The sequence below is a fragment of the Parus major genome, chromosome 1A, assembly GCF_001522545.3.
Source record: "Parus major isolate Abel chromosome 1A, Parus_major1.1, whole genome shotgun sequence".
Taxonomy (NCBI): domain Eukaryota; kingdom Metazoa; phylum Chordata; class Aves; order Passeriformes; family Paridae; genus Parus; species Parus major.
Window position 1 is genome coordinate 11,575,131 of NC_031773.1, and position 24,557 is coordinate 11,599,687.

At 41.4% G+C, this 24,557-nt stretch overlaps 2 protein-coding genes across 8 annotated transcripts in view; one reads left to right on the forward strand and one right to left on the reverse strand.

Moving 5' to 3' along the window:
• The first annotated feature begins 52 nt into the window (after nt 1–52).
• PSMC2 (proteasome 26S subunit, ATPase 2) lies at nt 53–9,362 on the forward strand. 2 transcript variants are annotated; one of them, XM_015629217.3, is made up of 12 exons: nt 55–193; nt 2,051–2,088; nt 3,262–3,343; nt 4,193–4,292; nt 4,616–4,747; nt 5,356–5,428; nt 5,567–5,662; nt 6,345–6,509; nt 7,014–7,101; nt 7,724–7,926; nt 8,899–8,995; nt 9,090–9,362. In XM_015629217.3, the coding sequence occupies exons 1-12, from the start codon at nt 124–126 to the stop codon at nt 9,245–9,247; spliced, it is 1,302 nt and encodes a 433-aa protein (XP_015484703.1). In that variant the 5' UTR covers nt 55–123; the 3' UTR covers nt 9,248–9,362. The 2 variants fall into 2 exon arrangements, with proteins under 2 accessions (XP_033370749.1, XP_015484703.1); XM_033514858.1 differs by lacking the exon at nt 4,616–4,747 and having other exon boundaries at nt 53–193.
• A 1,870-nt stretch (nt 9,363–11,232) lies between these two features.
• Nucleotides 11,233–24,557, reverse strand: part of SLC26A5 (solute carrier family 26 member 5) — a 33,327-nt gene continuing 20,002 nt past the window's right edge. For 4 of the 6 annotated variants that reach the window (XM_015628844.3, XM_015628842.3, XM_015628847.3 and 1 more), the window contains 12 exons: nt 23,323–23,405; nt 23,081–23,228; nt 21,386–21,499; nt 20,994–21,071; nt 19,534–19,629; nt 18,660–18,766; nt 17,462–17,531; nt 15,974–16,066; nt 14,957–15,079; nt 13,881–14,090; nt 13,582–13,636; nt 11,233–13,021 (listed from right to left, as the gene is read on the reverse strand). In XM_015628844.3, coding sequence (XP_015484330.1) covers nt 12,879–13,021; nt 13,582–13,636; nt 13,881–14,090; nt 14,957–15,079; nt 15,974–16,066; nt 17,462–17,531; nt 18,660–18,766; nt 19,534–19,629; nt 20,994–21,071; nt 21,386–21,499; nt 23,081–23,228; nt 23,323–23,405 — 1,320 coding nt within the window. In that variant the 3' untranslated portion in view covers nt 11,233–12,878. Of the gene's footprint in view, nt 13,022–13,581; nt 13,653–13,880; nt 14,091–14,956; nt 15,080–15,412; nt 15,441–15,973; nt 16,067–17,461; nt 17,532–18,659; nt 18,767–19,533; nt 19,630–20,993; nt 21,072–21,385; nt 21,500–23,080; nt 23,229–23,322; nt 23,406–24,557 lie in introns of those variants that run through there. The other 2 variants (XM_033514856.1, XM_033514857.1) reach the window with 2 other exon arrangements.

Genomic DNA, 24,557 nt, shown 5'->3' on the forward strand with positions numbered 1-24,557 from the left:
GCGGAACTCCCGGTGGCGGCCGCGGCGCCGGGGGGAAGGAGTTGCCTGGGCGCGGGCCGCGGTGCACCCTGGTTTGTGTTCCGGGCGGAAGCGGCGCGGTGCTGCGTAAGGCGGGTGGGCGCGATGCCGGATTACCTGGGAGCCGACCAGAGGAAAACCAAGGAGGAGGAGAAGGAGGACAAACCCATCCGCGGTGAGGGGTGATGGCGAGGACACTCTAAGAGCAGCGCCCGGGGCGGGAGTGGGGCGGCGCCGCCGGCGGCCATGTCGGTGCCAGGAGCGGCGGGGCTGGAGGAGCGGCGGAGGAAAAAAGGAATCCTAAAAAGGATTAAGAATGTTTGTAATGCGCGCTTTGGCGCTGCGGCCGCCGCCCCGGGGGTGTCCCCCGTCCCGACCCGGAGCTCGGGCGGTGCCGCCGCCGGCCGGGAGGGAAGCGGGGCCGGCCGGGCCTCACGTAAACACGGCTGTGAGGGGCCGAGTCGGGGACGCCGAGGGAGAGCGGGGAAGGGCCTGAAGGGCCCATCGGGGGTGCAGAACAGGAACCGTGTGCGGCTGGCCCGGGGAGCCGCCGTGATCCTCACGGAAAGAGGGGACGAGCTAACCGCCTTTAAAGTCTGGTTCTTTCACAAAAAGGTTCCTAAAATACCGCATTTCCTCATCGTGAGAGAAAAAAAAAAAGCCTTTTGTGGTTTAATACTTAATTTTATACTTAAAATGTCAAAAAAACCACGACACAATAATGGTACACATCCCTGAAAAGAGGCTGTGGTGAGGTGGGGGCTGGTCTCTTCTGCCGTGCCCGCAGGAAATGGACTGAAGGTGAGAAGGGGAGACTCGGATTAGATATTAGAAAAAAAAAAAAAAAAAAAAAGTAGGTCGGGTGATCAGACATTGTAATAGCTTGCCCAGGGAGATGGAGTCGTCATCCCTAGGGGAGTTTAAGAGGCGTCTGGATCTGGTGCTGCGTGATGTAGTTTCGGGGTTACAGGGGCAGGGCTGGGTTGATGGTTGGACTGGATGATCATGAAAGTCTCTTCCAACCTTGATGATTCCATGATAATTTCTTTCTCTTGCCGGGGGCAGCGCCGCAGAGCTTCCCGTGTGCTGCCTCTTTCGTTCGGGGTTCGGGAAGCAGGAGAGGGAAAGCGGAAGAGATTTCTGAGGATGCCGGCACAGTGTGAAAGTTGCCGGTTACTCCTCATGTTTTAACTTATTTTGGATGTGGATTTTTATTTCGTGTTAGTAAATATTTAATAAAGCATCTGGAAGCACAAGCAGTGCAAAATGTAATTAATGGTGGACTTCAAAGTGTTCCCATTCAAGAAAGATTTCTAAATTACAGCAACAGAGTGTTCAGTAGCTATAAAAACAATCAATGGGGTGGTACAAATAGTCAGGAAAGAAGTACAGATCAACATAGAAGGTCTTCAGAATCCTTCATGCTGCACCCAGATTACCAATGCTGTGTGGTTTGGGCTCCATCTGTCTTAAAAAGAGTGGAATTAGACAAGAGAGGAAACAGGGATGGGAAGGGAAAGGGGATGTTGAAAGTCTACTAAATGGCAAGTGATGTGAGAGTGGTGTGGCAGAGAATGGCCCTAGCAGAGTTGTATTTTTCTTAGTTAATGGAGAGGGGTCGCTGGAGCCACCTCTGTGCAGAGACATCGCTAGTGGAAAGTGGTGACAGTTTTTCACTGATGCTTTCTTTAACATCTGGAAACAAAATGTTAAAAAGCTGAAGTTGTGATGTTTTCCATCCCTTTTTTGAGCAGTCATAGTCTGGTAAACTACTCTGAGTTAAGCAGAGTTGAAGTGGCTTGCTTGCTATGAACTCTGAGTGGTGTAGGTTTCTGGACTGAAGAGAGTAGTTGGAGACCCTGTTTCATTTTTCTTGTATATCTGATGCTTTTTTGTTCCACTTTGATTCAGTGAAAAGTGAAAACTCGAAAGAATCTCTCCAAAATACATGTTTTGATCTTTTAGCAGCAGAATCAATACACCTGGCTTTGTTTTCAGTACTGGAAGCTAAGTCTCTCCTGTCTTGTTTCAGCTCTTGATGAAGGAGATATTGCCTTGCTGAAAACATATGTAAGTAGCACACACACACACATGTGGGAGTGTTAAAGACACAAAGCAGTTTCTCTGGGGAATAAAGTGCAGGAGTGGAGGGAGGGGTGTGCACTTAGCAGGTAGAGAGTAACTGCTTCTCCTAGTGCTTGTCTCTCCTGCCGAAATCTTCCCTCCCTTTTCACCTTCCAATGAGAAGGCCACAGCATGCAATAAATATAAATAATCCTGGGTTTGTTAACTTGGAAGTGATTAAGAGTTCATTTTTCTATTTTTGGTTTGTATCTCATTACTGATTGCCATAGGGGTATAACAGCCAAGGCTTTACTAGGGCTTTTTCACTGGCCAGGTTTCTTGGTTTATGAAAAAAAATAACTTTAAGACCCCTCCTGCCACCAAATTGACTTGCTTTTAGCCATCATGTTGAAAGAACATAACACTGGGAGGCACTTCCACAGACAATAAGGCTTAAAAAGCCAATCTGCCTTTTCCACTAAAAAGTACAGTTGATTGCCAAAGAACTCTTGAAAGATGAAACTTGCAGCTTAGGTATGTTTGGCAGAAGTCTGAATTTTGTTGATAGCAAGACTTCTTTACAAAGCACTGAAATACAGCTGTACCCACTGCAGCTTTTTTTTTGTTGCCAGTGGTCTACAAAAGAGATACTGTAAAGCAAATCCAGGTCTGAATCTGCCTGTGTTAGGCAGATCTGGATTAAAAAAAACATTTTATCATGAGCAAGAATTATGATTTGCCTGTTGATCCTTCTACTGTCCTCTGTGGATGATGGAAAGGTTGGGTTAGGCGGTTAAAGCACTTGTATAGATGGTTTTCAGAAAGTGTATTTAGAATTCTCTGTATATATGATTTTATTAAGTCTTTTTTTTAAACTTGAGAAGAAATAGTTTGAAAAAGTAAGGCTGAACAGGTTTACAAGAAAAACAAATTATTCAGGTTTACAGATGTGGAAAATTTCCACCTTCCCAGCTGGTCATTTTTGTGTAGCTGCACATCACTTTTGCAAACAGAAATATTATTACTGGAAGTTAATTCTGTCTTTTTTGGCTGTCATCAATGGTTGGCTGTTGTACCAAGACAGTCTGTTGAACATCTTGATGTGTGGGAGCTCTTGTCATTTTTTCCTAAACATGAGGTAATTTGACTTATGAAATCCACATGATATTCCTTTTCCAGGGGCAGAGCACGTACTCAAGGCAGATCAAGCAAGTAGAAGATGATATTCAACAACTGCTTAAGAAAATCAATGAGCTCACTGGTATGTTTTTGTCTTAGAAAGATTTCAATAGAAGAGCCACAGATACCAAAACAAGTGTTGTAAGAAGTTGATTTCCAACAACTTCTGCCTTGTTTTTTGTTGTTATTTTTATCAAAAGAACACAGTTCTTTTGAACAAGATTTTTGCTTGTTAGGTGATTTTTTTCAACTGGGCAGGACTACATCTGATTCTGTAATTTTGTACTTTAACACATTTTTAATCAAAACTGTGGATTTTGTACCTAATGTTGGTATGAAACAATTGCCCCTTTCTGTTACCAGATAATGAAGTAGTAATAACAATAACAATTAATTTGTTTCCTAATTTTTCTTTCACTGGTGTATGTTTTTTTGCCCTGTTGCTAATCTTGCAGTGGCTTTCAGTTCTGCCAGGAAGACCACAATTTCTCTTGTAAAATAATCTCAATTCTTCTAAATACATCAGGGAGATGGTACTTGTTATATGCATGTTTTGGAAGATTTATGGGGTTTTCATCTGTGTGAATCCCTTGGTTTTTGATACTTTGCACTGGAGCTCAGTGTTTCACTCCTTGAGTAAAATGCACTGATATCTGCCATAAGTGCTCTATCCTGCTGTAATCATCCCCACACTGCAAAATTGTCTGAGGGGTTGCCAGGCTGGGATTTGAATGTTCAGCTGGTGTGGTCATGTGGGCTCTTTCCTTAGGAAACTTGTTTTTTAGGAAATTCGTCAAAGATATGTCTATGTGTTGTTTTGGAGGTCTTTCAAAAAGATTCCTTCAGGGTTATCTCTAAGGTTTTGGTGTGGGAAGGATGGCTGACATCCGAGTTAGCTGCTTCCTCCTCAACTTCTTTGTGCTACATGCAGGAATCAAGGAATCCGACACTGGCTTGGCTCCTCCTGCCCTTTGGGATCTGGCTGCAGATAAACAAACTCTCCAAAGTGAGCAACCATTGCAAGTTGCAAGGTGGGAGCACTCTTATCCTTCCAGTAGAGTTCCATAGTGTTAAAAATCTGATTTATAGCTTTTGTGTGGATGACTTTTAAAAAATAAAGTTCATATTGTGCATATTGGAAATGCTTTTTACCACCAAGTCATAAAGTAACTATGATTGTGTGTGATGTATTTCATACTTGTATTTGCTCCTGCAGTTGTTGTATGATGCTGTAATGGTGTAATGACAAATACAACAGGTATTCTGTTGTATTTGGAAAATGTGACTCTCTTGATGCTTATGCAGATAGCAAACAGTTTGTCTGCCTGGAGGTGCAATTGTGTTTGTGTGTTAGGTGCACAAAGATCATCAATGCAGACTCTGAGGATCCCAAGTACATTATCAATGTCAAGCAATTTGCCAAGTTCGTGGTGGATCTCAGTGACCAGGTGGCACCCACTGACATAGAAGAAGGCATGAGAGTTGGGTATGCAGAGTTTTTGTGTTCTTGTGAGTCTTCCTGCAGACTGAAGCTTTCACATGTTGTAGTTTGACAGCTCAGCAAGTCCTCATTTCCAATTTTTGCAGTGGTTGAGATTACACCACTAATGTCTTTCTCTTGGATGACAGTAACTCACCTGTATGCTCTGCTGGAATCTTGTTTTGATGTTCTTTTGACAAAAATTGACAAAACTCACGTGTCATTGGACAGAAACGTTTCATTTTGGGCCCCAGCAGTCCCAGCTTTCAAGGAGCATGTGTAGGCTCCTTCTTTGGCACTCTGTGGTTACACTCAGGGCAGCCAGAGGACATAAAACCTGTTACTTTAAGAGTCAGTGTATTGCCAGCTCTGTGGGATATTTTGAATGTTAATTTTCAAAATACTTTGGAATTAATAGTTTTGGAAACCTTAAAATTTTCTGCAGAAAGAATTCCAGTATCTAGCTTACCTGACTGTTAGCTTTCAGGGCTGGGCTCTCTTGATGCCAGAGAAAAGAACAGTTCAAGAATTCATCTTCTCATTTACAGAGTTGTTTCTACATAACACTTTACTTAACCAGTGCTAAAATAATAGTCTTTATGCTTCCTCACCAGGGTGGACAGAAACAAGTACCAAATCCATATCCCCTTGCCTCCAAAGATTGATCCCACAGTCACCATGATGCAAGTGAGAGTTGCCTTTAATTACTTTGATGTAGCTTTATCTTGTGATTCCTTTTGCTGGATTTTGTTGTGGGCTGTTGAAAGCCCATTGAGATTTGCAGCACCAGGCTAGTAACTGCTCACTCACCTCTTTGTTGTGCAGGTAGAAGAAAAACCTGATGTCACTTACAGTGATGTTGGTGGCTGTAAAGAGCAGATTGAAAAGCTGAGAGAGGTGGTTGAAACCCCTCTGCTTCACGTAAGTAACCTCCAGATTGAAGCTTCAGTCACTTTGGAAGTATTCTGGTCATCTCTTGGCATCTGAAAAAGCAAGAAAAGACAATGTTGTTAGCATTCGAGAACACACATAATCACAGATGGATTTTATGCAGGTGCTTTATTGAAGTGTGGGAATTAGGGGTATCAGCAACCCAAATCTAGCTCCATTAAATTTGTCCAAAATGCACATATTTATACAATTTCAGCTATAGCAGTAATCACTATAACAGCCTTGTCAATACTGCTTCATTAACATTGCTTCATTAACTTTATCAGTATTGCTTCATTAGAATTAGCTCATCCTTGTACAAACATGTATGAATCTTATCTCTGAGTGGGTATCTTAGAGACCCCAAGTACCAATTCCCGTTACCATAACCATTTTAGCTTGCTAGACCATTCCTAATACCAAGCATACTTGCAGCCTACTTCTACATGATTTTCAGAAACATTTTTAGAAACATTTAACCCCATAGTAACAATGTCAAAAAAAAATTAAGTAAACAACTTAATGAAAAGAAGTCTGGTTTTACCAAGTGAAATCCAGCCCAGCCTTGTTTATGTTGCTCTTCATTAATGATTTCCTTAATTTGCATATACACTTTGATGCACATAATCTTTAACTTGCACATAACCTTGCCTTCTGGCTCCCTTTGTTACAGCCTGAAAGATTTGTGAACCTTGGAATTGAGCCTCCCAAAGGAGTGCTTTTGTTTGGGCCCCCCGGCACAGGCAAAACCCTCTGTGCCCGTGCTGTGGCTAACAGGACTGATGCCTGCTTCATCAGGGTGATTGGATCTGAGCTGGTGCAGAAATATGTGGGAGAGGTAAGAGCAAGTACTTGGTGGAGTGTGGAGGGGTTTGCAGATTTCCCTGGTGGGTAGCAGACACCACAGTGGGAGTGAGGGATGGATGTACTTGGAAGCTGCAGGTGCAGGGGGCAGAAGCTGTCAAGACAAAGTCACTGCAGGTCAGGCAGAGGTGACATAACCTCAGCTGTGCTGTCACTGATGAAAGGGATTTTTCAGTACAGAGTTCAATTTGCAGTTCAGGAGGACTTGAGTTAAAATTCTGCTCCCAACTCTGCCACTTACTTTTCAGCTGGCCCTGAGGTAAATGACTTAATCTGTACTTCTAAGAGCAGTAATTTTTCTCTCCTTTATAAATTGCTTTAAGCTTTGTACATGTCCCATTATATATATGTGAACAAATAAAAAGAGTTTTCTCATTGGAAACTTAGAAGTACTTAGAAGCATTTAGAAGTTTGATGTTGATAGTTTTCCTTTAACGTGCCTCAAATCTGTAACAAAATCTTGATTTTTTGATTTTAGGGAGCTCGAATGGTTCGTGAACTCTTTGAAATGGCCAGAACTAAAAAAGCTTGCCTTATATTCTTTGATGAGATTGATGCCATTGGAGGTATGTTTGTAGCAGCTACAGTTCTAATCTCCCGTGAGAGCTTCCAGCTTTGCTTGTAGTTCTGTATCTGGATTGCTGCATTTTAAGAGAAGTGCTTGTAAACACTGAGTTAGCAAAACTTCTCCCAGCACACCCCATGTCCAGGAAGCTGTCAGGAGGTGGTTTATGCAGGCCAGATGGGAAGCCATTTTTGCACATTTGGAGCATCCAGATTAATCGAACTTTAGTGAAGAATCTGTGTATTTTGTTTGCAGAAAAGTACCATTAACTTAAATCCCCTTCAGCTTCTGGACTAGACTCCATGTCTTTATTACTTCCTGAACATTACTCTTTTTTCTCAAAAGTGCTTAGGTCCTTTGGAAATAGAACAGTTTTTACATATACAGGGGAGAAGGATGATTCTGGTTGTGGGAAGGGCAGAACAAACAAACTATTCCAGCGTTGTGGCCCTTTCATACTAAGGACCTTTTTAACTCATCACACCTCTTTAACTCATCACAAATACTTGTATGCCATTTAAAACCATTTTCCCAGGTGTTCTGTGTTGCAGCCACTGTGACACCCCTGTGTCCATGGCCTGGAGCTGCCTCTGCCTCTGTGAAACTTTGTGTCTCCTCCGCAGGTGCTCGTTTTGATGACGGGGCCGGGGGTGACAACGAGGTGCAGCGCACCATGCTGGAGCTCATCAACCAGCTGGATGGGTTTGACCCCCGGGGAAACATCAAAGTGCTGATGGCCACAAACAGACCCGACACTCTGGACCCAGCACTGATGAGGCCTGGCAGGCTGGACAGGAAAATAGAGTTCAGCCTGCCTGATCTTGAGGTGAGAACTCTTTCACTGCCAGGTGGGTTCTGACAGCAGAGTGTTTCTTCAGTTAGCACGTCATTGTCTGGAAGTTTATGAGAATCAGCAAACGCAGCACTCTAAAATTATGTGAAACTACATGGAAATACGGGGGATTAATGATGTGCCAAAGGTTTTCCCACACTGCACGGATTCCATCCTGGCTGAGAAGCCATAGTAAGCAGCTGTAATCATTGTATGTTCCTGCTCAACAGAGAAAAAAATCCTTTAACCAGATCCACAGTTTAGTTCAGAAGTTGGAATGTGTTTCGTTTGGCTCTTTTGAGAGATTTCTATGATGAAAGCCCTTTTTAAAGTTACTTTCTTACCTTAGTGTCATGGGCACTTAAGACATTCCAGTCCAGACATGGGAAACTGTAGTTGGGCAGCAAGAACTGGTGCCTTGAGAAAGCTGACCTAGAACAGAGGCTAGACAGAGGCAAGAATAAAATAGGTATTTATTGAAACGCCTTAAAAGATACACTTTGGGCAGTACAAGAATCTGGCTGGGGCTACACCCTGTTTGGACCTAAAAATGGTCACAACATGGACGGCTGGATATGAGGTCTCACATTTTTAAAAGTTTTGGTCCATCTGCATATCTGGGTTAATTGTCAAATCACAGCTTCAGGTTGTGAAGTCCCATCCTTGTTTTCTCTCTTCAGTCCACCCTTGTTTATGCTTTTGGGCCTGAAACTTGTAATGACTGTCCTTGGTATCAAGCTAGAAAAGGAATTGTTTTGTCTACCTACTCTGTGAAGAGAGCTCACTAACAATATGAAGCTCAAAACTACACACCTAGGCAGCACAGAATATGAAAAATATGAAAGCTAAAACATAAGGCATCAATACAGGATCTATTTTCCATTTGCCTGTGCTGTGGACACAGCTGCAGGCTGGAGTCATCGCCTCTTTCATGCCATGAACCCCTCTGTTCTCCCTTTCCTTCAGGGGCGAACTCACATCTTCAAGATCCACGCTCGTTCGATGAGTGTGGAGAGGGACATCAGGTTTGAGCTGCTGGCTCGGCTGTGTCCTAACAGCACAGGTAAGCTGAATGTATTTATTTCTTTACTTCAGTGGTTCTGTGCATGCTCTGTGCCCCCTGGCAGTGTTGAATTGCTTCTCCCTGTCTCTCCCAGGCGCAGAGATCCGCAGTGTCTGCACAGAGGCAGGAATGTTCGCTATCCGAGCACGCCGGAAAATCGCCACCGAGAAGGATTTCCTGGAGGCAGTGAACAAAGTCATCAAATCCTACGCGAAATTCAGCGCTACCCCCCGCTACATGACCTACAACTAATACCTGGGAAGGTTCTTCCTGTTCCCCCAAAACTTTCTCTGGAACAAAAGTCCAAGAGTAGTGATTCATGTTTTGTTCTTGGAAACTAGAAATAAATGGAGTGTTCCAAACAGTATGTGTGTGTTCATTGTGAGTGTTGTGAACCAGGGGAGTGTTGCTGCTGTAGGGAGAAGATCTCAGTGAATTTACAGAAGCATAGCCTAAGCCACAGATGATTCTAAATCAGATACCTGGGCAGTGTCAGACATCCAAAGTTTAGATCCCTGGTCATCATCTACACCCCAGAAGTTTAAATCTGAGTCACAGAGGTGCTGGAAGACCCCTGAGCGATTCCAGTGTTTCTGCATGTACTGAGAAATGCTTGTGTGTCCCAAGAAAACAGGAGCTGCTGTGGGAAGGCATGTGTGGTTGTCTGAGGCATTGTTCAGCTTAGGGAAAATATGAAGGTACTTTTTTCCCTCCCTTGATGAATGCTCTGGTGCCATTCTTTTTATCTTCAGTGGTTTTTCTATCCCTTTTGCTGAGATTCTTTGTATCATCTTACAAAATTTGAAATGTGTCAAGGAGGAGGAAGGTGTAATTTCTTAGTGGTAAAAGATGGAAAATTCCTTTTCCCTGATGGTGCTGTGAGGAGTTTGACATCTCAGGCTGGTGGTGAGCACTTCGATATGTATGACTTTTAGATGCTGCTGCACACAACCCTGACAGGGGCCTGGTGCTCCATAGCTGAGCCATGGCTGGGAAGTGGCCACAGGCAGCCTTGAAAGGTTAATCTTTCATGGGACGTGTTCTTGTAGGGATAGATGTGCTCAACAGAAAACAACAGGCTTCCATTTTCCTTTTCTTTCAAGTGTTGCATTAAAGTAGTTTCAGAGTAAGAGCTGGAAAAACTTGAAATACCCGAGTGAAAAAAAATGCTTTTGGGAACTGCTTTGTCTTGGGAGTGAGAGAAGTTTTATTGTCAGTTGTATCAAAATGAGACCCATCAATTTATCAAGTTTAAATTATGAAGCCACTTGTATTTTTTGAAAGTGAAAGTATGTGCAATAGGGAGAATATGCAGCCATGGACTGGGTCAGGATTCTGGTTAGTGTCAGTATCTTGATATGGAAACTTGGGCAATCTCAATACTTGTGTATCATTTCAGGAAGAACATTTTAGGGAGCCATGCAAGTTTATTGATGGGACAGAATGTTTCTTTTACAGAAAGCAGCATTGACAGCATCTCTATTTACCTGGAGCAGCACTTGAAATAGTGTAGCTTTTACTTGAGAAGCATAAGTTAAGTATGGAGAAAGAGTTTGGATCTTACCAGATATCCTGAATTCATCTGTGCTCTTGCAAAAAAAGGAGGGGAAAGGAACATGACCCTGATTACTGTGAGGTACCAACCCAGATTGAGGCCATCCAGTGCAATCTGCTGTGGTGGAGCTTCAGCAGCAGGGGAGAGACACTCCTGCAGACAAACTGGAGCTCTGCTACAAGGTTAAAGGACTTGGGGTTGTTTATTCTGGCACTGACAAGCTTAAGGTGGGATTTAACTTGGAGATAGTGGTCTCTTGCTCTGTGCAGGGAAGAGGAAGTGGGTTTCCTTTTAAGGGGCTGGCTCAGGCTGCTAGGGGGAAGCAGTGCTGGTGCCAGCAAAGCACGGGAAGAGATGAGCAAAAGCTGCCAGATTTTATTCTATGAGGCAAGTTAGTTACCAGTACTGCTGGGGAGTTGCAGGAGCACTTGTACTGCATGGTCTGGGGATGTGGGGCTTTCTTGGGCAAAGGTTCTTTGCCCAGCATTTCAGCAGCTCCCCAGGAAGGGCAGCTGCTACTACCAGGATGGGAGATCCAGCTTTACTTGTATCCCTGTGAGGCCTGACATGGAGAGGGAGGGCTCCATGGAGGTGGAAACCTCTCCTGGCCCCTCCCTTGGCATCAGAGACTTTCATGGTGGCCCTCAGCTTGTCCCTCATAGAGTCTCACCAAGACAAAGTGGAAAATTTTGATAAGTGACATCACTTTATTTTGGAAATTGACAGGATTTTGATGTGAACTGAAGAGACTACAGAGTTAAAAACTGAAGCTGCGACAAGCTGAAAGTAGAAAAATATACTGTATGTAGTTACAAAGGCCTGTTGAACTAGTTAACATTATAAAATACCAAAAGTTGTTTAAATAAGCACACACAATGTCTTGACATGCATGCACTTCATTCTTTGAACTCCAGCTAAGCAGCAATTTCTGATGCAGAAAGCTTCCCCTCCCTATGGGCAGGGGAGTCTGAGGAAATAAAGTATCTTCCCTGACTTCCCTGGGTCCTGGGAAACAGTTTACCTGAAGCAAGCCTGAGCTGCAACAGAGCCTGAAGTAAGAGTATTACATTCTGTGATCAGAAGAAGTGAGGAAGGTGTCTGAATTCCTTATGCACAGCACCTGTGATTTGAGGGTGCTGAACAAAATGGCACTGATGCCCCACTTGCCCTGTGTTGTTAAAATAACCCACAGAGAAACACTTTTATGTTCCTGCCTCTGCTGAGTTTCACAGTGACTGCTGTGAGGGAAACAGGGGCACTGAAGATTTCTTTAGCATGGTTTTAATCTCACACCTTAAGTGAGGCAGTACCACAGTCGACAGGCTGACAATAGAAAAAGAAATCCCATGCTACTGTTTCTTTTAAAAAACCTAAACCATTTTTAAGTTCCATTGAACTCCATTTCTCAAAGCACTTAAAAGCTGAGGCAGAAGCAGCAGTACTGGGAGGAAGATGGGCAACAGAAAAGTACCTTTTTTTTTTTAGGACCACTGAGACTTTAGACCTTGCTTAAATTTCCATTCCAGATTAAGAGGCTGCATTTAGGGCATCAGTTCTTAACTTAAACAGGCTTCATTCCTGTCTTAAACCATTCTGTCTCCAAACTTAGAAGCTAAATTAAGTTTAGCTTAAAATCACCCATGTTCTTTTCTAGAAAGCCTAACAGTATGGTACTTGCACTGCCAAAACTGATAATGTAATAATTAAACAATGAGTTTCTGACTTGAAGTTCACTTAGAGATCAATGAAGAACTGGGTATAGTTGAGACAGGTTAGGTGTTTTTAAAGAAATAACTCTACCATCCAGGTTTAAAAACAGCAGCAGCTAAATGCCACCTGTGTGAATTCATTAATCCAGCTGGCAGATTATTATACATCGTATGAATCTGTTGTATGTAGATGTTGGCATCAGGCTTTAAAAGTCATCTAAGAAAGTTCTTTAAAGACACTGGTACAGTGTATTGCACTTGCAGAACAGCTATCTCCTGCAAGATCCCACTCACAGTGAGTTAAAGTGCCCATTTTCTCAACAGGAATAGGAATGTCACCTTGTCCACCAGATTCTGATTGCAGCAGAATACACTGAATTTTCTTTTTTTGCATAATTTTGTGCTTGTGTATTATTGGAAGGCTATACCCTGTTCGAAGGGAAAAATTCAAGAGCATGAAGGCTTCATTTCCTTATCCACTCTTGCTACAAAAAAGAAGCACCACCCCATACCCGCAGATACAAACAGCCTCAGGCTCTCTTCAAACTGTGCAAATTAAATATTCAGAAAGAGTCTCCACCAGCATAAATCTGGCTCCCACCCTGCTCAATGCCACTCTTCAAAGGTTGGAGTCAGCCTTTGCAGCAGACCCATGTTTCACTTGGCAAGCAAGGACAGCGTCGTGAATACTGTGAAACACCAACTCTCTTGTTACACTTTCATCAAAAAAATTCAGTCTTGTCAGCTCATCCATAACAGGGCCTGCAAAACAAAACCCAAACATGGCATTAGCACATACATTTAAGTACAAAGATGGAAGACAATGGCAGGAATGGCAGGAAGAAGATGAGAACTTGTTCTCTTGTTGTTACTAAAAAATTTGAAATAGCCAGGTGCATCGCATGCTACTTACACTCCAAACAGGTAATTCTCTTATGCAGACATAGACAGAGGCCTATTCTTGGCAGAAGATGCTACAATCCCAATTATCAGCTATGGGAACATTTCAGACTTTTTTCCTTATTACATTACTGCTATGATTTCAAGATACTAAGTTCAGTGTGGTATTCACAACTTGCCAGCTGGAAGAAATGGAAGCAGGATCCTCACAGAGCTCATTTCATCAGTGCTCTACTTTCACTAAAGTTAAGGCTCTAATGCACATGGGCTTGCTTTTCCTCAAATCCAATTTTATGTAAAGTGCTGGTACTACTGAGGCACTACTGGCAGCAGGAAATTCAGGAGCAGAGGGAAGGAGGTAAAACACAACCTGTCCCAAAAAGCTCACAAAAAAAAAATAAAATAAAAAAATCTCAACTTACCACTACAGCTGGAAATGCAGACAGAGACACCAACTTCTTTGTATTCTTTTATAATCTACAACAGAGTTAAGCTGAAGTTAAATGTAGATAATACATCATCATACACATCACAGTTCTGGAAGCCCAATACTGCGAAAGCTGCAGATTATACATTCCCCAGTACTCAGGTACAACTTACAGAACTAAACCAGTGATTAGGTGAGATACTGGAGCATATTTGAGCAGGCAGTTATGTCTCATGCTGACACATTCCTTATTAGGTATCTGAAAAGTTTTCTGGGGAAAAAAATCCTACTTACTGCTTTTAATGTTTTTGCTCCAACTGAATCCACAAAGTTCACTGGGGTGAAATCCAGAATTAGAGAATGAATATTCGTTTTGGGCTCCACAAAATGTTCATGCTCATCATGAACATCTGTGTCTTGTGCATTAGAATCTTCAAATTTTCCATTCACAGGTAAGTCATCACTTGCTATCTCATGTTTTACTCTTGCTTCTACGTCATTAGTCTGGGAGAGAAGATGAATAAAGCTTAAAGGCAGTCAATGCTTTTTCAATATAAATCCCTTTGCTCCCCTCGTGTTCTTTAAGCCTCTAAAAGGTGACAAACTCCTGGTCACTACAGAAACTGGCTTGACATGCACACACACTTCCATGTCTACATCAAAGTTTGTTCTCTTATGCCCAGCCTTTCTATGGTCACACATAAGCAGCTTAAAGCTGTTATCTCCGGAATGAATTATCCATTTCCTTCAAACACTGACACCTGATCATCTTTACTTATACATTTTTACTCCATTTCCTTGTCTTATTCCTGTCTGATTCCATCAAGACCTATATATTCAAAATAAAGAACAGCAAATGGGCTCTCAATTTTGGCCTTTTTTAGGTGTCCCATGGTAAAATCACACACTCCACCATGGCAGTGAATTTAAACATGCATAAAAGTACAAGCATGTTCCAAATAACCCTTCTCAGTGTATCTTGGCCATACCAGGATTAGTAGAGGGAATGGCACCTTCTTGTTAGAGGGGCTGCTAATTAGAATTAATTTTATTATATCTTATTCCTACATTATTATTCCAAGTGTGTGGAGAAGGGCAGAGGCAGGGTGCCTTTGATTTCTGCCAACACCACCGGTGAGACACAGCATGACAGCGTGGAGAGTTTCTGTGCTACTCTGTGCTACCTGAATGCAATCAAGGTCCAACACAATTATCCAATACAGCAGTGAGTCCCTATTCTTACACTGTCCCTTCAGCCTCCTGTCCCCACTGCACAGCACTTGGTCCCTAAGCAGCACTCCCTGTATAAAACACAGGAGTGGTAACACGAAAGCAGCCTGTATGCTGATAAAGCGGAGGTAAATATTTACCGAAGAGCTCGTGAGCTTCAGCACAGCTTTCTTTCTTTGTTCATTTGCTGCCTTTATCTCCCTGGCATGGCGCTTCTGGGCTTTTCTCCTTGCTGCTAATAAGGCACCAGGGTGCACTCCAGTCTGTCAGGAGAAGAAAGTATGATCAGAGGAGATTCAGCTTGTTAGGATGGCACTGGAGTATCAATTTGCATGAATTGATTACTGCCATAAATTTAAACAAGCCTGCATTTTCCAGCTTCCCTTGGTGGGGGTGAGAACAGTGTAAAGAAGAAATCATCTTGGAAAGCACTGTGTTAACAAGATGAGGGAAAGATGCATCTCATTTTTTTCTTAAAATCAGAGTGTCGTGTTTCAACCAAATGCCGATTGGAGTGCAGAGAGCAAAGGGGAGAGAAGTGAAATTGGGCAACAATCACTATTATCTCTTGCTTTGTGAGGGCAAGTACCACCCACCTGTTTTGTATAAGACTCTCCATGGGAGCTACAGAAAAATGTTCAGAAGTTAGTACAGGTGCAGGTGTCACTGGCTCAGGCTCTGCTGTTGCCACTGGCACCCAGTGAAAGCAGGGGTGCCACAGGCAGTGAGGCACACCCTGTGTGCAGGTCATCTGATGCCCATGAGAGGCACACAATGCCCACAGTATTCCAGGGTCTTACACTGCAGGAAAGTTAGTTACCCAACATGGAAACTTTTATTGCCATTTTGTTTTCAGCTCAGCAACTAGTTTTCTGCTGAAAAAAAAAAGGTTTGACTGGTTTGTGCTCTGCACCCACCACTTGTAATTCACAAGCAGTCAATATGAAACTACACTTTGTTTATTCCCTCTCACCATGTTGTTGCTTCCTAAGATAATTTGTAGCTGGCTGGATCATCACCTTCTCATACTTCACAGATCATGAGGGACTGCAGGCTGAGAAACACTGTGCTAAGGACTACACTAAACAGCTGAAAGATGTTTCAGAATCCAGTTTGAATTTTCAGGACACAGACATTAAATAATTTACTTTACTCACCTTTTTCTTCAGTGCAGTTGTATATGACTCAGTATTAGCAAAATAAAGAGATGTATTAGCTTGAAATATTTTGATTCCAGGATATTCTTTAACCTAAGGAAAATATTGGATGTGCACAGTTAAACAGAATAAAAGCCTCTTTGTGATCACGAGACATATGAACATGCAGCAGTGCAACAACCAACCCTGGATGGCTCTCAGCATGTTACAGGTAAAGAAGGCTGGCATTGCTGTAAGCAAAGGCAACCAGGAGATTAAAAACCTTCCACTTTCCCAGTGTAATTCTGCACACTATCAATGCCTGGTAACATTTCTCCTTCTATATTGCACCAAAATGTACAGCCATAAAAAAAAAATAAAAAATATTTGCAGTTCTCTGATGTTGCTATTTGCAATTGGTATTACCATGAGGAAACCATGTGCTCCCAGAATTGTTTCCTTTTAGCCTCCTATTCTACAGGCAGAATAACTTATTTCCCTCTTTCTCTCTTTTTTATTTTTCTTGACTCCCAGGTACCAAAAAAAACAACCTTTCAAATTTTTGGTTTTATCGATACCTTCAGAAAGGTCTTGATATTCACTTCTCTCCCCTACTTTAAATGCAGACATCTCTAAACAGGCTGAACTGTGACATTTTGCATGCAAATGAGCTGGCCAGCAGCAGAGACCCAGCCTGCCATATGCTGCCAACCCCACCTTTACCCAGGAGGAAATGCTGACTGCATTCAGTGTAACAGAAATGGAGTCTCCTCTTCTTTGCATACAGATATAAATGTGTGCACCCATAGTCCTGCTTTGCATCATACTTAAAGCAGACCTGCATTATCTTTTTCCATAGGTTTTTATAGACTGGTTCCTCAGTAAAGGAGGATGTACCTTTCATAGCAGCATCTCTGAGAACATAGCAAAGAGTGCAGAAAATCGTAGCTGCTATTTCGGAATACTGATTATTTATATCCACTGCACTGACAAAATGTAATTCTTTCATCAACTTTTTGTTGACCAAAATGGCATTTATGAGAAGCTAAGTGCATGGTGAGCAATTGTGCCATTAATCACATATATTTAATGAGCAGGGGATAGGTGGGATGCTGTTTTCAACAGTATGTGCAATTCTGAAGAACATACAAGTCTGGATTCTGGGTTCCATGGATTCCATGCACTACTGCCACACAACTAAAGAAGGTGGCCTGGTATGCATTTGTGTACACAGCAGGTTTAGCAGTGCTATTCCTAAACATTCGGACAATGGACTTTTGATAAGATAAAAGTACTTTTCATCACCACCTGGTGAAAGTACCTGCAGTACAAAGAGCTTGCATTTTGAACAAAGCAACTTTTACTACTAAACCCAAATTTCTTTCTTTCCTTTTAACACAGGTGAATGCTCAGCAGCCAGCACTGCATGTGTGTGCAGTGTGGTAGGGCAAGGCAGCAAATTGCCACAGCTGTCTTTGCTCCACTCAATGCAGAAGAGCACATTCCTACCTCTTCGTACTCTTCCACATCACAGTAGATGTCAGTATTAGGAACCTGACCAAGGATTTTGTATTCAGGCCTAGAGAGGAAGGAGACAAACATTTCTGTATTATCATTTATAAAGTGAAAAAATGGGTGTTTAACACAGCTGAAACTTATTTTAAATGGTCATTCTGCAGGGCCTGTCTGGTACAGGATTATCTAAACACGGTTAAATGCAGTGAGCGGTTTATGGCACAACACAATTATAAGAAAATTTGTTTATGTCACTGCAAAAACAATTTATAAGCTTAGCATGGAAATGTTGTCATTTTCCAAAAAGCATGAGTCAAAGCATCCCAAAGTACAGGGCAAATTCTCTGCAGCACCAACTGGTGCAACTCCATTGACTGTCTTGCAAATATGCAAACTCATACTGGCAGAAAACATGCTGCAATTTCAAAGAGCCACTCTGCTCCCAGGACAATGCCTAAGGAGATAAGTATTCACAGCTCACAAGAACTGTGACAGCAAAGTACATTACTGTTCTGTTTGCAGACATGTCAGAAAAATACTCTTATTTTTGCAGAGTGGAAATCTCACAATTTGCTTTCATTCCAATTCAAATGGAACTGAGACTTTTACAGAATTTCCACCTGAACCAGACCTTGAGTCCAGAAGCCTCACATGCCAGTCCTATCCACACATGCAAGAAATCATTTCCCTGGAGACCTGGAAGACTTCATAATAAGAACTTTGTCGCATTGAATGGGGAGAAGTGACTTGAAAACTAGAACAGCCACAGTATTTTACAAGTCAGAACTTTCTTTTAAAATACGTAAGCATTCATCCTGTGATAACCTGACACAACTTCAGCTTGTTCGTGACAATTAATGCACACAAAACATCATGTACCAAAACTGGCAGCAAGAACACTTAAAGTTCTAAACTCTAAGCATTAAAAGAAATAATAAGATTAACCACTATGAGAAATGAAAAATCTTCTGTTTATTACTGAGAGTAAAGTTCATGCCCTCTAAAAATTTTGTTCTCAGAAAAAGAACATGTGAACACTGGATCAAAGGGCATGACCTGTATTAGGAAGGAAATTCCATACAGTGTGCAGTTGAAGAAGGTGAAATGGACTTCTGTTTACTTGCACCCCTTAAACAAACAAAACCACATAGAAGATCAGCAAACACTAATTTTGATAAAGAAGAAATCTGACCTTTGTGTTCTGTAAATAACGGTTAGCATTGCAAATGTTACTGCAGTAAGCAAACCATAGTCTAGTCCCAGGAAAAGAGAAGCCACAAAAGCTACCACCCAGATGGCCTAAAACAAAGAAAAGGTCTGAATTATTTTGCATCCTTTCCTGTTAACAACAAAAACAGCAGCATAACCCAACCTCAAAACCTTTGTATCACTTCTGATCAGGAACAGGCTCTAATGTAACCCATCATGATGCCAGATGGGAATTACCTTAACCTTTCAGAAGGGCATAAAAGCTCCAGGCACTCTAACTAACATCTGACTAACTGTCACAGTATTAATTAATGCCTTAAGTCCTGTTCTCCAAGGAATCCTGTTCTATCATCATCATTAGGATAAAAAAAAAAAATAAATAAAAAATCAAGGCTTGCAAGTAGCTGTAACTCAGTTCCATCAGCCAGTTCATCCAGGAGAGAAATGCCACCAAAATATTCCCTCCAATACACTTTTAGCTCTGGCCCACTCCAGCCAGGTTGTGGTTTATCTTAAAAGATGGCAAATACCTTCAAGTGGTTTTCTTTGTTACTCTGTTTTCAAATTCTTCTCAGACATTCCCACAGCCTTCAGTGCAGTTCCTATAGCAAAACTGCCAGAGCTTTGCTTTTACTGCAACCAAACTATTTCTGACCTGACTTACAAGATTGTTGAGCAACACACAAATATTCCTGTCTCCAACAGATCACTGTCCCAGGGTACTTACAGCTCTCTGTCTTCTACTCATCCGCAATACAACACTAATTTATAACCCCTTGGTAAGTTTCTATGCTGTTTTGGTGATAGCAATGAATTTAATATAGTAAAATATATGCACTGAGCTGTGCAATACTCACCAGCTCAATCCTACTGGTTTTCCAGAAGTACATGATATCTCCAAACTGTCTAAACATTGTCTTCAGATTCACCATGATAATTGCAGCTAGCACTGTCTAAGAACATTACAAAAATGCAATTTTCAGAAGCAAATAAACCAAATGCCAAGTGAGAACTTCAAAGAATCACAAATAACAACTTCTGTACTTTATAACTGATATAAGTCCACTGAACAGATGTTCTATTTAAAAACCCACAACTTTTTAGATAGTTCAGTGGACATGTGCTTTTACTGCAGCTGCAAAAACGGCAAACCTATTCAGTTCAGTTTGATTTACTCTTTCCTAGCAAGAGGAATCACATGCTCCTATACTTCCTGCTGCTACACTTACAGTGCCTGAACCAGTAGACTATAATCTTAAATTCATGTTTCTCTACAACATGCTGAAACAATTCCTGCAACAGACATATAGTTGTAACCCAAGGTCCAACTCCTATAACAAGAAAGAGGAATTGTGTATTGTCCTTTCCATAGCACCAGAAATAGGTTTTTTTTAAGCCAGAAATATACTTACAAAAATATATTTTTATACAAATAAGTATAAATTGCAGCAAACCCATCTCCTTATGCTGAGCCATTATGCAACCCCAGCCTTCTACCAGCCAAGATGTGACTTTAACTTTTTAATCTCAGTCCAGAATTCCTATGCTGCAATTGAATGTGGCCAGCAGGATTAGGGCAGGGATTGTCCCCCTGTACTCGGCACTGGTGAGGCCACAGCTCAAATCCTGTGTCTGGTTTTGGGCCCTCACTACAAGAATGACTTTGAGGGACTGGAGCGAGTCCAGAGAAGGGCAGCAGAGCTGGGGAAGGGTCTGGAGCTCCAGTCTGATGAGGAGCAGCTGCCTGAGAGGAGATTGTGGTCAGGTGGGGATTGGACTCTTCTGAGAGGAAATTGCCTCAAATTGTGCCAGGGAGGTTTAGATTGGATATGAGGAAAAGTTTCTTCATAGTTTGTCAAGAAGTGGAACAGGATAGCCAGGAAGTGGTTGAGTCACCGTCCCTGGAGATAGTTAAAGCGAGTAGATGTGGCACTTAGAGACAGGATTCAGTGGAGGGCTTGGCAGTGCAGAGTTAACAGAGAGACTCAATAATCTTAAAGGTTTTTTCCAACCTACATAGTTCTAAATGGGAATGTTCTAAAGGGGAATTCCTTGGAGGTATTCTTATGTTCTAAAGACAGATAGGATATCCAATAGTAAAAACAACAACAAAGAGCACGAGGGATCCTTCAAAACATTGTTTATTTCTAGGCTAATTTACAGCAAAAATGCATACAAAATTTAAAGGTTTCTAAAAAATTTTAAAGGTTTTCTGTAAACTGCTGTTTACTAACCCTCCCACAATCTCAAGTTTTAGCAATACTCATGGGCCTCTGTTCCCAGTCAATGCAATGCCTAATATGTAAAACTCCCTTACCTGTGGAAGTGGTTCAAAAAGGTATCCAATAGCCACAATTACCAACAGAACCATAATTGCAGAGAGTGTACCTGCAATCTGGGGAAAAAAAAAAAAGCCAGAGATTATTTAGAAGTGTCCTCAAGGGGAAATATTACTGATTAGCTAACCCCTTGTGCTTTCAACAAGTCTGGTTATTCAAATGACTTTTGATTCCTTCCATTTACATCACTCATTTTGCCTATCATGTCGCTTTCTATCCTGACCCAGTCTGGATTTGAAACATGAGAAACTCCATTTATTTCTTCTGGACCAGGCACAGAAATATGGCCATCTAGATAAGCTTCAGACTTTAGTTTTGGAACTGCAAAGGGTAAACTTCATTTGGCTCAGGATTTGCATATTCTACATACTTGAGTTTTTCCACCGGTGCTTTCCTGGACAAGACTCCGAGACATTGAGCACGTGATTGAAAAGGTTTGGAAAAATGACCCCACAGAGTTGCATATTCCCAAGGCAATAAGTTCCTGTGTTAAACAACAGAGCAAAAAAAATCTAAAGGCAGTTACACTTAGCAGGTGTACCAAGCTGGAACTATCCACAGACATTAACAACCACATCTTATTTATAGTGCTTTCTAGCAACTTCATTGTAGACAATAAACAACCTAATTGTAGCTTATAGTTGTAGTTCCCACACATGCACAAGCTGATGTATGCTAAATCATCTGTGTAGTGGTTTCAGTTCCGTTAAATAAAGTTTCTGATGAAATGCTGGAGACATTTCCCATGCCTAAATGTTAGAAGAACTAATCAGACTGAAAACTAAAATGAATGACAGCACTGCTTGTTTTAAGGATTTCTTTATCTTGGAGATAATTTGAATTTTAACCCTGAATATATATGAAAAATGACCATGAGTGAGGTCAGAGCTCTGTACTGCATTTCTGATGCCTAAGAAATTATTTGCTTATAATAAAGCCTCCCCAGACTACTCTGCATCTTGCTGTTTGCAATTGAGTGATTTGAGTCACACATTTCCAATAGTTCTCAATGAGTTTTTCTCTTTGTGTTTGTACAATCCTTTTTGGATTCATTTAAGCACTTGGCATGAACTTGTACTGTGACAAGGAGCTCTACACTTTAACACCCAGGTAAAATAGGATCTGGCACCTCCTGAGGAAAAGATTTAGATGCTTAACTTGGGTCAGTGATGATTATGTTTAAGATAATAGAGCCAATTACATTCATGAAGCTACAGCTTTGTCCTCTTCTCTCTTCAGGTAACAGAGCACAATGACATGATGGATGAGATCCACCTGACCAGATGTAAAACTCTGTAGGTAAACTTCATTTACTCTCAAAAGAAGGCAATCATTTAGATTAGGGGGTAACAGCTGATCTGTGCTGTGTCACATGTATGCTCTAGGAGATGTGTTACAGCACAGGAACTCTGTCTCCCTTGACACCACAATGATATTGACCAATAATACAATTGAAGTATTGATTCTAAATTGCACAGGAAGGCCAGAGTAGGTGAGGACATATAATTTCATTTTAGGGAGTCCTAAACACAGTCCTTTTCACTCAAATCATGCTCAGAATGCTAAGTACAGACAGGACCAATTGCTGTCCCAGAAAATGACAAGTTGCCCATTTGCAATAGGCGGGAATAAAAATAAACTATAAAACACAATTGAAATTTTTAAACTCCAGACAAGAGTTCTTTGACACATAAGGCACTGTATTTATCACACGAGACCTCTATGCTTTGTTGTATTACAGAAAGCGAAGAAAATGTAGCTGCTCATCAGGACAGTAGGGCCAAGTAATGTCTGTCTCAAAAATTAATATTCATGTGTATGACCAAGTATAGCAGAAACAGGTTTCCCAAAATGAAGCTAAAAGTATAACTGGTTATTTAAACACATCCAGAAAAAAAGAACTTAAACTAATTCCTGCCCTTTAAATGTGTAGGTTGTCAAAAATCTGGCTGGATTCCACTAAATCCTGAGAAAAACCTCATTTTTGCTAATATCGCACTCTACTTCAACAATGTAAGAAAGGTGCTACTGAGAATTTTCAACAAAACAACCCTGCTACTTTTACCTGATTCCCATCGATGGTGTAATCATGTTTAAGGGCAAAGGTCTTGGCCATTGATACAGTCATTGAAAATCCAACTACTGCTATTGCTACTGCATCCCCAAAAATTGCTGGGATTAGCTGAATCTCAGGAACTGCTGGTGCACGTAACCTTGGAGATGAAAATAATATTTATAAATTAGTATGATAAGAGCTATATGCAATACAGAAAAGGCACAGTCTTAATAAGAATGTATCATCCCTACCCTTGAGGAATATTCCCAACAACATCCACTTTGTATGCCTCATTCAGCTTCATTCCAGCTGAAACTCCTGTGCCAATAATGACCTAAAAATCCACAAACAAATTTGAGATAAAGCCACCTGAAGAGATATAAAGGTTAGCTGACTATGATTAATACACACAAGGGGTTACATTTATTTGTCAATCAGTTTTCTATGAGTTAGGGACTAAAAAAGCAGACAAAAAAAGAGGAAGGATCATGATTCTCCCTTCATCATGTCAAACTCATCCTGATTTTACAGTTTTTTTGTAAACAGTTAAATGGAACATGCTATGGTATGATATGAATCAGTCAATTTCCCTTTTCCTAAGCCAAGCTCAGGCAAATTAGCATATTGGAAAAATTAAATGCAAGGGCACTCCTGTCTGTGTGCACTGGCTTATTTGAATGTGCATACCCTGCTACCTGTAAAGAGAACTGATCCAACAGCAAAGAAAGGAACACTGTTTTGCTATTGCCTGTCAAAAAATACCCTATTACACCATTACTCCCTCATCTCTCACAGCATCCCTTTTTTTTGTTCCTTCTACCTAGACTGTGCCCATAGCTTCAATTATTCCATTTCCTGACTCCATTATGTCCAGGTTTTTCGAGAGCTGTAGTAATTGGAGAACTCATTTTTAAATCAAATCACTTTTAAAGGCAAAAGGTTGTCTGAGCTGTAGGCTTTGTGTGTATTATGATAGTCTGTTTTATACAGGTATTTTAGAATAGTTGTTTGAAACAGAATCAGTGCTGCAGACAGTTATCAGTCTCAGAAACAGAGAAAGGAAGACTTATTAAGTCCTGATGATTCCTGCTCTTCTTTCTGCTACTGCATTTCAAAAAGCAAGCAAGTCCTGCAGAATCTCTGAACAGGCATCTGTAAGCACCTTCCTTCAGGAATGGGTTCTGAGCCCTCTGGCTCCAAGCAGGAAATTCCCCTCAAGACACTCCGCATTGTCTTGCAGAGAATTAGTGAGGTTCCAAGGAGCCCAAACTCCTGGATAAGAGAGGGTTTTACAACACACAGATATCTACCCATTGATATAGGGAACTGGGGGTGTTTTAATTGTTTTTAAATTCTTTTTTATGACTTTATGCTCTCCATATGGGCATTCCAGTTCTTAAAATTAAGGGAATCCAAACCTTCAATTAGATCAAGGCTCAAATGAATTATGTTCAATGGAAGTTACTCTCAAGCTCAGTAAGATAAG

What these genes read in the sequence shown, in the direction of transcription:
- PSMC2 (XM_015629217.3), top strand. Translation starts at nt 124, where the DNA reads ATGCCGGATTACCTGGGAGCCGACCAGAGGAAAACCAAGGAGGAGGAG. An exon ending in TTGCCTTGCTGAAAACATAT is followed by an intron (nt 2,089 to 3,261) that starts GTAAGTAGCACA and finishes TTCCTTTTCCAG; the next exon opens with GGGCAGAGCACGTACTCAAG. An exon ending in GAAAATCAATGAGCTCACTG is followed by an intron (nt 3,344 to 4,192) that starts GTATGTTTTTGT and finishes TGCTACATGCAG; the next exon opens with GAATCAAGGAATCCGACACT.